This window comes from Hemitrygon akajei, chromosome 7 (genome assembly GCF_048418815.1).
Source record: "Hemitrygon akajei chromosome 7, sHemAka1.3, whole genome shotgun sequence".
NCBI lineage: Eukaryota > Metazoa > Chordata > Chondrichthyes > Myliobatiformes > Dasyatidae > Hemitrygon > Hemitrygon akajei.
In genome coordinates this window covers 29,188,078-29,202,685 of record NC_133130.1, presented here as the reverse complement: position 1 = coordinate 29,202,685, position 14,608 = coordinate 29,188,078, and the positions used below count along the sequence as shown (strand labels likewise).

The 14,608-nt window shown below is 38.7% G+C and overlaps 1 protein-coding gene across 2 annotated transcripts in view; it reads right to left on the bottom strand.

Moving 5' to 3' along the window:
* ryr2a (ryanodine receptor 2a (cardiac)) overlaps positions 1-14,608 on the bottom strand; it is a 727,422-nt gene that overhangs the window by 101,168 nt on the left and 611,646 nt on the right. For both annotated transcript variants that reach the window (XM_073050574.1, XM_073050575.1), the window contains exons 77-81: positions 14,506-14,559; positions 4,966-5,065; positions 3,695-3,774; positions 865-941; positions 163-236 (exon numbers count right to left, since the gene is read on the bottom strand). In XM_073050574.1, the coding sequence (XP_072906675.1) occupies positions 163-236; positions 865-941; positions 3,695-3,774; positions 4,966-5,065; positions 14,506-14,559 (385 nt within the window). The remainder of the gene's footprint in view (positions 1-162; positions 237-864; positions 942-3,694; positions 3,775-4,965; positions 5,066-14,505; positions 14,560-14,608) is intronic.

Here is a 14,608-nt window from a genome sequence, read left to right as displayed (position 1 = left end):
ACCACTTCTAAGGTAGTGGAGGGAGACATGTACAAATGCATCACGCATTTTTCACATTAATTTTCTGTTACGTAATTATTCCATAATATAGCATGACATAATTTTTTCTCTCAAAGCATATAAAATATGACTAGAATACCATAAAGGTGCTTCAGCATATACCTGATCCCTCTTCTGTCACCATGCCAAGTCCTTCTGCTTTGTTCTGCCGTTCAAATGCATTTAGATCAAGTACACTGTGTTTAAAGTAAATAAGTATGATTTAGTTGTTTAGGTTTCTTTAGCTTTCCTAAAATTGAGAATATAATGTATGATCATACGGACGATGATAAGACTCCAGAGAAACACATATTCTAAGTGACACAACTAGATGGTATGATGTGTTTTATCATTTCATATAGTCAGCATCATTAGTAATGAAAATACAACTGTACCTTTCAAACTGAGTTATTTTTAAACAAAAACTCCACATTTTAAAATAATGTATGTGGCAAATATAGAATGGCCTTAAGTATTTAATACTTGATATTAGTTCCATATAAAAACTACTGTATATTGAAGAGAAACTCAAATCCAAAGGTGTAGGTTTTCTCTTTTTGTTCTGGATAATGTAGCTCTAGATCGGGGGTACCAACCTTTTTAATGCCATTGAGCCTCACCATTAACTAAGGAGTCCATGGACCCCAGGTTGGGAAACCCTGCACTACATCCTCTGCTTGGTTTTCGGACGCCGAACAGAGTAGAAGCTGATGGACTTCTCATGAAGTCCAACAGGGCTGTACAGACTACCATAGGTTTTCCCAGCTGCAAATTAGAGCAGTGGTCCCATTGAACTCAATGTGAAGAAGTGCATGATATCCTCACCTGCAAGACTGCATGAGACCTGCCAGGCTCTGAAAGAAACCCACATCTTTCTTTTCTTTGAGACAATCAAGCATTTTCTGGAGAAAATGAATAACAAACCTTATGTGAAAGATTAACAACCATCTTATTGTGTAGACATAACACAGCGCATTGGTTAACTAACATTATTGAGGAAAAAAAGACATTCCGCACCTGAATGATAGAAAAAATTTGCACAGCTATTTGCTTACTTTCTATGAACAGCTGGAATGTCATTCACTCAAAAGAATTGAAGTAAATTTCAACCATTGATCATTTGCCTTAGACAGTATAATAAATGTGTGACTAGATCGGTTTTAGTTTATGTCTTATTTAGCATGGACTGAAACACTGCATCAATAAAATAACCTTACTTGAGCATCTCAAAGTCAAAGCTGTTGGGGAGCAAATTATTACTTTTGATATCCTGATTTTAAGCATTTCTTGTCCATTTCACTGAAGATTCGGGTGCAGGTAATGTAGTATTGCAAATAAGAGTGAATAAATGCTAAATCTGTTGAATAATTACTAATTGTCTTCAGAATGAAAAAAATGATGATTTCCCATTCGTTCCTAAAAAATAGAATCAATTCAGACCAAGAATTCCCACTCTATCATGTCCTTTCAGTGGTAGTGTTAATATTTCCACTTTTCCAATCTTAAGGGCTGGAAATAATTAAACCTTTTCTTTTCAGTGAGAACTTCAGTGAATTCCAGTCTCAGATTCCTCCAGTGTCAGGAATGGAAGCACAGAATGATTACATGACAGAAGGAGGCCATTTGGTTCATTGCATTCATGCTAAGTCAAATGGCCATGAAATAGTTAACAGCACAGGAGCAGTTTACCAAAAGTAATCCTTCAATCAATGTTGTTTTGCTCGGAACATTGGGCTTAAATGAGGCTATTTTATTAAGATGCTTCTTCAAGCAATTGCTGTGGTATGCTGTACTACCAGTACATTGTCCCGACCTGCACATTTCACATATCAGTTGCTTTCTTAACAGGCCAATACTGTATCGTTTGCAGAAACTTTCAAGAGATCAGTCTGTGGCTGTCAATAGGAAGAACATGGGGACGGGGTGCAATGAACTTTTTAGACCAGCGCAGGGCGCCAGAGAACTTCAGGCTTCAGCAGTCTGACACACCTGAACATCACTCATTCGTTTTAACTAGAACTTGTTAAGTAACTGGTTTAGTCGTTAAGTTTTCCTTGTGTTTTTCATGCTATTTGTTTTTGAAATGCAGATTCCTCATGCATCTTGTTTTTAATTTACTGAATTTTGATTTTGAAGTCCAAAGGGTTCTCGTTCTATAGGCACTATTTAAATTTGTCATGACTAACATTCATCACCGAGTGAACTAACGTTCTATGTACTGTAGCCCTCTAGAGTAAGTACTCTCTGAGTTATTTGTTATTCCTCTGTCATGACTTTGAATAAATCCTCATTGTTACTTTTTACCTTTGAGTCTTGAATTTATTCCACACCTGGGTTTGCTTGCCTGAAGATCTCATTATGGGGCCGTGGCGTTAAGGGAGACAAAGTGGAATTATGGGAAATGCTGGAAAAGGGATGAGTAGCAAGTAGTACTTGAGTCTCTTGGGGTAACGTACAACCAAACCACCCTTGTAGTGAAACGCATCTCATGGTCCAGGTAATCCTGTGCTCCCTCACTCAACAACTGATCAGGAATCTAAACACAAAAATACAACTGCAGATGCTGTGGATCAAAGAAAACGTACACGACGCTGGAAGAACTCAGCAGGTCAGGCAGCATCTGTGAGAAAAGAGTAGCCAACGTTTCGGGCCGAGACCCTTCATCAGGAATGATCAGGAGTCTATTAGTTGCACTTAGCCTGTTCACAAAATATTCTATCTTCACAATGAACTGATGACACCAGTTCTTCCTTCAATAGAAATTACAGGAGATGATCTACCACAACACAATATCCTTGGAGGATCACTTTAATTTACTCTGTGTCCCTATTTCCAAAATGACATACATCATATTAGCTATTCATTGTGGTTGTTTGATCTAATTTCTGTCTTTGGGTAATTAAAACTGCCATGCATGTTCATGACATCATATCTAGTACAAAATACAAAACAGAGGACCAATGCTTGAACTGAACACAACCATGACAAGACTGGCCTAGTCCAATCTCACAATAAGGCACACGTCAGAAATGGGCACACAATGGAATGACCTTGTAACGTGTGAATAAAGCCAAGGAATCTATTTTTAGGCACTGCCTATTATTTGTGACTTTATTAAGGACAGAATAACACAGTTCAATCTGAACGGACTGCAGAATGTTCATGCTTCCGAAAAAAATCACTGATTTTCTACAGAAATGACTAAACTAATGAAGAGTAGAATATTGGCCAATGTGGATCACACTGAACCGCAGAAGGGATCCTATAATTTTCCACTGAAGAAAATGCAAGTTAAAAATAAAAGCAAATGAAAAAGAAGACACAATATTGACTTTGATTGATTAGGCGACAGAAGTCAGTCAGGGAAGACAAAAATGTACTCAGGTCTCCACTATTCATTTTATTTATTCACAGCTTAGATGAAGCAATGGAGTTTAATCTCCATCTTTGCTGATGACATAAAGATCAATGATACAATAAATAGTCTGGCTCGGGACATAAATTGATGGTTTGTGAAATGTCAAAATTGTCAAAGAAGGGTTTCTTGGCAGTCAAGTATGTGGCCATTCATTCGAACTATATTTAATTTTGGCCATACTAACAACTCGTACAAAGTCATTACCAATACTGTTCTTCTGCATTTGGTCTGATTTACCTGCTGAACTGTGGAATTCCCACCATTCAGAATAGCAATGCCTAGCTTCAGTGTGGATGCAACCATTGGTCCCATTTCACCTGAGGTAAATGAAAGAAAAGTTTCACAGCTCCATAAATAATGCAACAAGTGGGCACAAAAAATGCCACAAGATCAATGAATGTGGCTGGTATATAGCATCAGGTGAGAAATTGTTTATGCACTGTGTCAGAACAATGAAAGCCACAATCAGTCATTCTTAAACAAAAATACTCCGTTCATTTCAAATGTATAACATTACCCATTTCTCCCACAGCAACCGTGATTTATGTTTTTATTTCAAGTGCTCTGTTTTCTTCAGTGAGCAAAAGCTATGTTTACTATATTTCTCTTCAGACCTTGTGACCCTGAAATCCATTCATTATCTGCAATTTCATTCTTTTGCTGAGAAACGCTTATTATCTATCATTAACTGCTTTGAGTGGGGAGAACTGTGGCCTCTGTAGACAGCCAGTGCTCTAGAATATGTCCAGGCCAAACTATATTAAAATGCTGCTTCTCTCTCCTAAACAACATCAGTAATCCAAGTAGGTTCTTAGAACAATATTTTGTCATTGGTTTTCTTTTGTTTCATGAAACTAAACTTAACTTCCCTAGTATTAATTAAGGGATTCAAAGTCACATCCTCTGGAAATTGTCCAGTGATGCAACAAGCCCTCCTGTACCTCCTGTACCCAGTAAGGTAGCCACTGAGTGTCTGTTTGTGGTCTTCTGCTACTGTAGCCCATCCACTTTAAGGTTTGATGTGTTCAGGGATTCTTTTCTGCACACCACTGTTGTAACGTACGGTTATTTGAGTTATTGTCACCTTCCTATCAGTTCAAACCAGTCTGGTCACTCTTTGCCTACCTCTCTCATTAAAAAGGCATTTTTACCCACAAAGCTGCCTTCACTAGATGTTTATTTTGTTTTCAACACCATTCTCTGGAAAATCTAGAGCCTATTGTGCTTGAAAATCCAACAGTTTATGAGATACTCAAACCACTCAATCTGGCACCAACAATCACTCCACTGTCAAAGTTACTCAGATCACATTTCTTACCCATTCTGTTGTTTGATCTGAACAATAAATGTACCTCCTGACCAGGACTGTGACAGAGAGCTCTCAGTAAATGCATTCCTGACTTGCTGTTACATGATTGGCTGATTAGATATTTGCATTATCTAATGATAGGTGCAAGTGTACAGGTGTAGCCAATGAGTATATATTGTGAAATACTTAGCTGCCTTACCTTTGCTGGCACTTATCATCTGCAGCACCATCTCAGCAGCACCTCGATCATGAAGTCTCGCCTGTTGATACAGAAGCTTCTGTTTCTCCATTTCCTTCTCCTAAACAGAGAAGCCAAACAATTGAATGGGGGCAAAGTCAACAACTTTCTTTTTTTCTGACAAGAATGTTCTTCTGTTTTTAAACCTAGGGCTCTATGCTAACTTCTCAGACTGGGCACTTTGGAGTCTAGCAATGAAATTTCAGCTTTTCTGTTACCTGGGTACAATTCATCTTTGCAAGATGCTGACAAAGGTGTCAAGGCATCTGCCCAACCACATTTAAATAGTGTTAATGGCTTCTTCAACCATCATAATAAGCTGAAGTATCCTTTTTTGAGTAGATTGCAGTCAAAAATGATCCAAAACAAACCTTATGCAAGCTGGAACTTTGGCTGCTATTCTTATGTGATGCTGAAAAATACATTACAGCATAAGGAAAATACTTTCTTCAATTTAATGTGTCTGAAGAGAATATCAAAATAACTGTACAGCTCCATGTGTCCACTAATCCTATTGTGGTACACATGTTTTAGAAGGGTACAATCTGAGCCAGTTGGAAGATATTTTAGGTTGTCTATGCATCTGAATTAGTACATCTCATTACATGGAAAGTAAGTTAGAGTCACAGCATAGAAACAGTTCCTTCAGCCCAACTGGCTATAACCGATCAAGATTCCTATCCAATCCACTCCCATCGGCTTGAGTTTGGCCCAGATCCCTCTAAATCTTTCCTGTCCATGCACCTGTCCAAATAGGCACATGATATAGGATCAGAATTAGATCGTCTCTCTACCATTCAATACTGACCAATCTCCCCTGTACAAATCAAGACCTTGGATCAAGACCTTGAGATGAGAAAGGATTTAGAAGGAGTGGATTGGGACAATTTGTCTTATGGGAAGGGATGTAATAGAGAAATGGAGGTCATTTAAAGGTGAAATTTTGAGGGTACAGAATCTTTATGTTCCTGTTAGGTTGAAAGGAAAGGTTAAAAGTTTGAGAGAGCCATGGTTTTCAAGGGATATTGGAAACTTGGCTCAGAAAAAGAGGGAGATCTACAATAAATATAGGCAGCATGGAGTAAATGAGGTGCTCAAGGAATATAAAGAATGTAAAAAGAATCTTAAGAAAGAAATTAGAAAAGCTAAAAGAAGATACGAGGTTGTTTTGGCAAGTAAGGTGAAAATAAATCCAAAGGGTTACTACAGTTATATTAATAGCACAAGGATAGTGAGGGATAAAATTGGTCCCTTAGAGAAACAGAGTGGACAGCTATGTGTGGAGCCAAAAGAGATGGGGGAGATTTTGAACAATTTCTTTTCATCGGTATTCACTAAGGAGAAGGATATTAAATTGTGTAAGGTAAGGGAAACAAGTAGGGTAGTTATAGAAACTATGATGATAAAAGAAGAGGAAGTACTGGCATTTTTAAAGAATATAAAAGTGGATAAGTCTCTGGGTCCTAACAGGATATTCCCTAGGACCTTCAGGGAAGTTAGTGTAGAAATAGCAGGCGCTCTCACAGAAATATTTCAAATGTCATTAGAAACAGGAATGGTGCCGGAGGACTGGCGTATTGCTCATGTGGTTCTATTGTTTAAAAAGGGTTTTAAGTGTAAACCTAGCAATTATCAGCCTGTAAGGTTGACATCAGTGGTGGGTAAATTAATGTCAAGTATTCTTAGAGATGGTATATATAATTATCTGGATAGACAGGGTCTGATTAGGAACAGTCAACATGGATTTGTGCATGGAAGGTCATGTTTGACAAATCTTATTGAATTTTTTAAAGACGTTACTAGGAAAGTTGATGAGGGTAAAGCAGTGGATGTTGTCTATATGGAATTCAGTAAGGCCTTTGACAAGGTTCCACACGGAAGGTTAGTTAGGAAGGTTCAATCGTTAGGTATTAATATTGAAGTAATAAAATGGATTCAACAGTGGCTGGATGGGAGATGCCAGAGAGTAGTGGTGGATAACTGTTTGTCAGGTTGGAGGCCGGTGACTAGTGGTGTGCCTCAGGGATCTGTACTGGGTTCAATGTTGTTTGTCATATACATTAATGATCTGGATGATGGGGTGGTGAATTGGATTAGTAAGTATGCAGATGATACTAAGATAGGTGGCGTTGTGGATAATGAAGTAGGTTTTCAAAGCTTGCAGAGAGATTTAGGCCAGTTAGAAGAGTGGGCTGAAAGATGGCAGATGGAGTTTAATGCTGATAAGTGTGAGGTGCTACACTTTGGTAGGACTAATCAAAATAGGACACACATGGTAAATGGTAGGGCATTGAGGAACGCAGTAGAACAAAGTGACCTAGGAATAATGTTGCATAGTTCCCTGAAGGTGGAATCTCATGTGGATAGGGTGGTGAAGCAAGCTTTTGGTATGCTGGCCTTTATAAATCAGAGCATTGAGTATAGGAGTTGGGATGTAATGTTAAAATTGTACAAGGCATTGGTGAGGCCAAATTTGGAGTATTGTGTACAGTTCTGGTCACCGAATTATAGGAAAGATGTCAACAAAATAGAGAGAGTACAGAGAAGATTTACCAGAATGTTACCTGGGTTTCAGCACCTAAGTTACAGGGAAAGGCTGAACAAGTTAGGTTTTTATTCTTTGGAGCGTAGAAGGTTGAGGGGGGACTTGATAGAGGTATTTAAAATTATGAGGGGGATAGATAGATTTGACGTGGATAGGCTTTTTCCATTGAGAGTAGGGGAGATTCAAACAAGAGGACACGAGTTGAGAGTTAAGGGGCGAAAGTTTAGGGGTAACACGAGGGGGAACTTCTTTATCAGAGCGTTGTAGCTGTGTGGAACGAGCTTCCAGTAGAGGTGGTAGAGGCAGGTTCGATATTGTCATTTAAAAAGAATTGGATAGGTATATGGACAGGAAAGGAATGGAGGGTTATGGGCTTAGTGCAGGTCGGTGGGACTAGGTGAGAGTAAGCATTCAGCACGGTCTAGAAGGGCCGAGATGGCCTGTTTCTGTGCTGTAATTGTTATATGTTTATATACCCAAAGACTTGGTGTCCAATGTCCTTTATGGTATATTCCACAGATTCACCATTCCCTGGCTTTAGAAATTACTTCCCATTTCATTTTTAAAGGGGGGAACTCTTTATTTTGTGGTTGTGCCCTCTGATCTTTGACTCTCCTATTAGAGAGACACGATACTCAAGGCAGAGAGGAAGTCTGCAGAAGAGTTATATAATGGGTAAGCCTTCTTCTGCAAGTGTAAATGGGAAAAGGTAGTTTGTCTTCATGGACTGGGTAGTGCTGTCAAGAGTGAGCTAGTCAGATGACTCAATGACTTCTCCAAGGGTTATGTGATCCTCCTGTGACCTTTTGCTCCTCACACTTACATAGACCCATCAAGTTAAGGTTCTCCATGTTTGCTTCAGCTCTGCAAACTACTGATAATGTCCACTGTTCCAGCATTGAAAAAAACTCTATTCATCTTAAGAGGAGACAAATTGAGCATCATGAGAGACTACCTAGACAGGTTCAGAATGGGCACAATTCTTTAGCACAGAGTGACTGACAAAGCTCATTGCAACAGCACCCTCCCCCTCACTAAAAGACGAAGAAAAGTCTTGTGATAGGCAACTCATACTTCATTAAAGGGACAGGCACAATATCTCATGACAACACCTCAACCCAAGCACTGGCACTGTCACAATACGAGTTAGCCTGCAAAGATACCTTCTTCACAAGGAACGAAAGCAACTGTGGACGGTATATACTATGTACATAAGATTGAGCACCAGTCTGTTATCTCCATCAGACCAGGTCCAAAATAATGGCCGTCACAGAGAGATCATCACAAAGAAACACTCTTATGAAGGTTCAAGGACTCTGCAAACAGTGCTTTCCACAGAACGCGCCTCGCAGAGGCAGAGGAAGATGGGTGCTTTGTGTGGGCAGGAGGAAGGAGCTTGATGACCTCCTAACCAGTAAGAGCTGCAGAATGTCCACATCATCTGGACTGCCCTGAATTGTCTGGGGTGCCACGTTAGCGTAGTGGTTAGTGCGATACAATTACACCACAGGGCTTCAGAGTTCAGAGTGGAATTCTGAGGCTGCCTGTATGAGGTCTGTACGTCCTTCCCACAAGCACGTAGGTTTCCTCCAGGTGCTCTGATGTCCTCCCACATTCCAAGGACAAACTGGTTAATTGGTCATTATAAATTGTCCTGTGATTCGGCTAGGGTTAAATAGGTAGGGTGGGGAGATACGCCTCTACTAAAGGAAGTGTAAGGCGCTCCTTCCCTCCACTTGCCTGAAGGTCACCCTTGGGCAAGGTGTAGCAAGTGCTTACCCCACCCCTCAATCTAGGTCATGTGAAGCCATGGGAGCAGGTGGTGGATGGTTGTATGAGCAGTTGGTGCATATCTCAAGTCCTGGTAATGTGCCCACTGACGCCAAGCAAACAATCTCTGTAAGGTATTGATAATGGCTGTGATCACCATCTTGTAAAGACACTTCCTAGAAGAAAGCAATGGCATACCACTTCTGTAGAAAAAAATTCCAAGAACAACCATGGCCATGGAAAGACCACAATTGTCTACATCTTACAACATGGCACATAATGATGATGATGAAATTAATGGTTTGTTGGGAACTGTAGCTCAATGGACACTGTACTTCAAAGTAAAATAAAAATACAAACAAATTAATCCAACATAACTATCATCTGTGAAGAGATTTCAGGTCCTTCCGCAGAAAATATCAGGGCAGGTTGATGAAAATAACCAGAGATATTAACTGCAAATGCAACAAGTTTCTAGATTGCAACACCACGATTCTTCAAGAGAAAAAAGGAACAGTTCTTCAGGCATGTGAGGACTGAGGTCTGAAAGAAAACCCATGATCTAACAAATAGATGGGCGGTAAGAAGAGGGCAGAACTGCTATAACGTGCTTGGGTCATTCAGTGTTGTTAAGGCCTCGTGTGCCCAAGGAGTCAAAGCACTTTTCACTGAACCAAGAATGACGGGCAATTTATCAAGGACAGAAAGGGAGTCAAGGTCTACTGGAAGGAACTCAACTGTGATATTAGTACCTTCAACTCCATTCCTCAGGGAATTATTCATTCTGCCTTGATGGCACACCAGTCAAGAAGTTATAAAGGCCAACTGATTGACAGTAAGATCTTGGAAACAGAAACTCTTAAACTTGAGTCACAAATTCACAATCTGATTCCCCATGTCGATGAGGAGGAAAATGTAACAGGTGACTTCAGAAGCACAGTAGCCATGTCCATCTTCAAGGAAAAGACAAATGCCATTGTAATAAGCATTTCCCACATCCCACAGTCATTGCTGGATTAGGGTATAGAATTGTTATTTTTCCAAAATTTTCTTAAAGTTTAGGTTTCCTGTGCTTGTTCATGATTTTTATATAATCACCTAACATTATGTGTAATTGCTGAGTAAATTTTTGGCAGCTGATTCTCTATTTTCTAGAAGCTTCTCATTTTTTCTGCAACAGGTTGAAACTGGCTATTTTATAGGTTACCAGTAACTTTTATCACTCTGGAAAGTTGTTATCTCGAGTTTAAGTATGTAGCGACCATGACTTGGCACTTCATCAGCAGAACTATCTCAGCAGCACCTCCAACATGAAGTCTTGCCTGTTGATACAGAAGCTTCTGCTTCACCATTTTCTTCTCCTAAACAGAGATGCCAAGCGATTGAATGGGTTCAAATTAAGCATTTCTGATCTCTGACAAGGATATTCTTCTGTTTTTAAACTTCGGGCTCTAAGCTAACTTCTCAGACTGGGCACATTGGACATCTGACGTTGAAATTTTAATACTTCTGGTATCTGAGTACAGTCCAACATTGCAAGATGCTGACAAAGTTATTAAGGATGTGATTGGAAATTATCTTTATACTGGAACACAACCAATGAAGCACACACAAGAGTACTCCAACTACAGATTCTGATAAGGAACATAGGAACAACTCTTTTCAACAGCTTCCCTTCAAAACAGGCCTGACAAAACCCACACAATTAAGCACGCCTTAGTAAGTCCAAACTCCTGGTGATTTAAACCTTGCAAGTCAACTGAAAAAGGAGGATACCACAGCTTGGATGGAACAAGAGCGACCAACAGAAGACAGTTTAGAGCCCTGCAAACAGTATTGAGTGTTCAATGGTGCAGCTCAAAGCTGAGAAAATGGGGTATGAAACAATTAGATCTACATCATGTCCAGACAAAAGGAATCTGAGAGACGGGTGATTTATGAATAGCAGCAGCGAAGCAGCGAAAAGCAGCAGCAGAAACACAGTCTAATGAAGTTGTCTTTGCTGCCTTTATGTTCCCCCAAATCTATTCGGGAACACATTGGAACAACCAAACGTTCAAATGAAAGAGGTTAAAGATAAGGAAGGCTTTCATAGGAAAGGAGCTACGGGGAAAAAAAAAGCAATAGCACAAATGAACAAGGTAATGAATTGGAAACTAAATGAAAATTTGTAAAACAGTAGATGACACTAACACAGAACAATTAGTGTTTTTTTTGTTTGCTTTCTTTTCTTTTTTTTTGGTTTTACCAGAGATGTTTCCCAGAAGCTGCCAAATTTGTTTCGTAAATCTTTGATTATACCACGCTGCAAAAACAAAATCGATCAGTTTTTGTCATTTCCATGGAGTGCAAGAGCTCTCAAGTCTGGAAGAAAATGGTGATGTCTAAAATGGGAGCGTAAATTAAAAACGCAGCCTTACTTCACTTAGCCATGCCAATATCTGATAGTTTTGCCTTCATTTTCAACTCCTTCCTTCGTAGCCACACAGTGAAGAAAACAAGAATTCTTTGTTTTTGTTAAAACAAAGTGATCTTTGTTTTTATTAAAGCTGCAGCATTTCTTTTGTCGCCTTCATGGGTGGATTTTGCATTTTATGTAATCTCTCTTCCTTGACTTTATTTTATTTCACACGAGAGGGCTCTCCATTTCTGACCCAAGTTCCCCGAATGTGAAACCCCTGGAAAACAGTTTGGAAATAAGGTGCTGGAAGAGTAGTTCGTTGAGGTGAGGGACTGATGGGATACAGCATGGGGATATTTCCATTAAATATTTCTCCAGGGTAAAGAGTTAAAACTCGTAACATTGTTCTTAAGTTATGCATGGAAAGTATTTCATTAATCTAAATAAAAAAGGCCATCCAATTAAAATTTCTGAGCTCCTATAACTAGTCATCAAATGCTACTTGCTATAAATTAAGTGTTCTTTGTTTATCTTCCTCGTTGACCTATTGTGGGCATCGTATTAATTGTGAGGATGTAATATTGCTCCTACTTGCAACTAAATAAGTCAACTACCTTGACGGATATGGAGTCACATATGAAACGTTAATGTTCTTATGGAAAAATGTGGAAATGACATTTCTCCTGGCTAGGGTGTCTAGGACCCGGAATTACTGTCTCAAAGTTGGAGTTGGTCTTTATCACAGAGATTTCCCTCATTCAGAGGGTGGTGAATCTTTGGAACTCACAACCCAAGAGATCAGTGGAGGCTCAATGACTGATTATCTTTGATAGGTTTTTGGATTTTAACAGAATCAAGGGACGTGAGGTTAGCACAGGAAACTGACGCTGAGGTAAAAGACCAGCCACGACCTTCAAACAAAGTGGAGCAGGTATGTTAGTCATCCCTGCTCTTGTTGATAAACAGGCCAAATGAGTTAAGGAAAATGGTATGCCAAACGGACTTCCGTGGCAACCAAGTTGTTTTGTAGCTTTTTAAAAAATAAAATAATCTGGGTTTTAGTTAAATTGCTTGAAATTACATTCTCTAGATGCCATGCTGTGATTCAAACTCATCTCTTTCAACCAGTAGTCCAGAATTCTGACTGCCAACTCAGTACCTCAACCACTACACTACTATACTATCAAAGAGATCTTGCACTGCAAGTTGGTGGAAATGGAAAACAGAGACACTACAAAGTCCTCCAAAAGGCACTGGTAAACCAGGTAAACCAGAAAAGCAACTGTGGATCTCCACAAACAGGTAAGCTGACTGTGAAATAAACTATATATATATATTTTTTTTTGTAACGGGGTAATGAATTTAACACATCAGGTGCAGACAGTGATATATTGAGGGATAAAGAAAAAGATGAAAAAGAGGCAGAAGTAAATAATGAAAAGCAATCTAAATAAAGAAAAGACATCCACCCATTAAAAGCTGAGTTCAATATTGATAATTCATTCATTTTTAGTGCCAGAATGATTAACTTACATATCACAACATAAAAAAGGTTCCTGGAATGACATGAGGAAGAACTAACTTATACTGATGATTATTTCATATCATTTGCACAAATACAGGAATTCCCCACTGAACAATAAGTTAGATGATATCTTCACAAACAAACTTCCAAACAGTGCAATTGGACTATATCTTCTACTTCAACACAGCTAACATCATGACATCCCTCAGCTGAAATTGCTGTGTAAATGGCCAATATAGATCAGAAAAAGGCATTAGCCTCACTGTTATTAATGGGGAATTCTGATACAAAATCTCCAGAAATTTAGATTATTTCATGCGTTATTCCAGTTTTTGTTGAGAGGACTGTTTGTATCAATTCCTTTTTCTTTATGTCTTGACTGTTTAGGAGCTGTCGCGTGTTGTGAATGGACTGAAGGTTTATTCTGCTATTAGTGAGAGCACTATTAAGGCATTGTAGAATAAGTGCCAATCAAACAATCAAACTATTCCATTTAATAAGCTTAGCTCAGCAAATATGAATAGGACTAGATTCATAAAATATTGTATGCCAAATTTTAAAAATTGTAGGTATTCCAAAAAAAAATCACAATTGGATCTTTTATCCAGTTTTGAGATCCACCCATTATGGTTCAAAAAAGTGCGGTGCAACATTAAATGCAACAAATTAAGAGCTGGATTACAATCACTTTCCAATAATAATCAAAACCATGCATACTTCTACTGAGCATACTATTAGATTACATCTTTTCAGTGATTCAATAACTGATTTGCTCTCTAGCTCTCTGACTGACTCTTGTTACCACATACACCCTAAATGGTGATCAGTTTATCTTCAAAAGAACGTAATGGTGTGAAAGGTCTCAGAATCTGCAATGATGTAATCTAATTTAAAGAGCAACCTATCTCAGAGTGGTATATGGTGTGACATATACTTACTTTGAATATAAATTTACTTTGAGCTTTGAACTACGGCATTTTCTTTATTGAGAAGGTATTTGTTTATCTTCAGGGCCTGTTGTTCTACACATAGACATTGAGTTGCCAAATAAAAAAGCGCCCTACACTATTTGTAATTGATTAATTGTGTTGGAATTGAACATCGTGTCGAACTTAAAATGTGCAGTCATGTCAAAGGAGAAAGCTCACAGTGCCTTGTATAAAGCAAAGATATCTACAAAAAATAATTAGTTTGAGACATGAAAGCAATGAATACTAGACTTTATGTATCAGTTGAGAGATTAATGGAGGAAAATCTTACTTCAAAGGTTTTAACTTCTTCCTCACCATCCTCATCTTCTTCTACATGACAACTCTGCAATAATAGAACATTGAAATATCCGATGAAATGTGATTCAACTTAC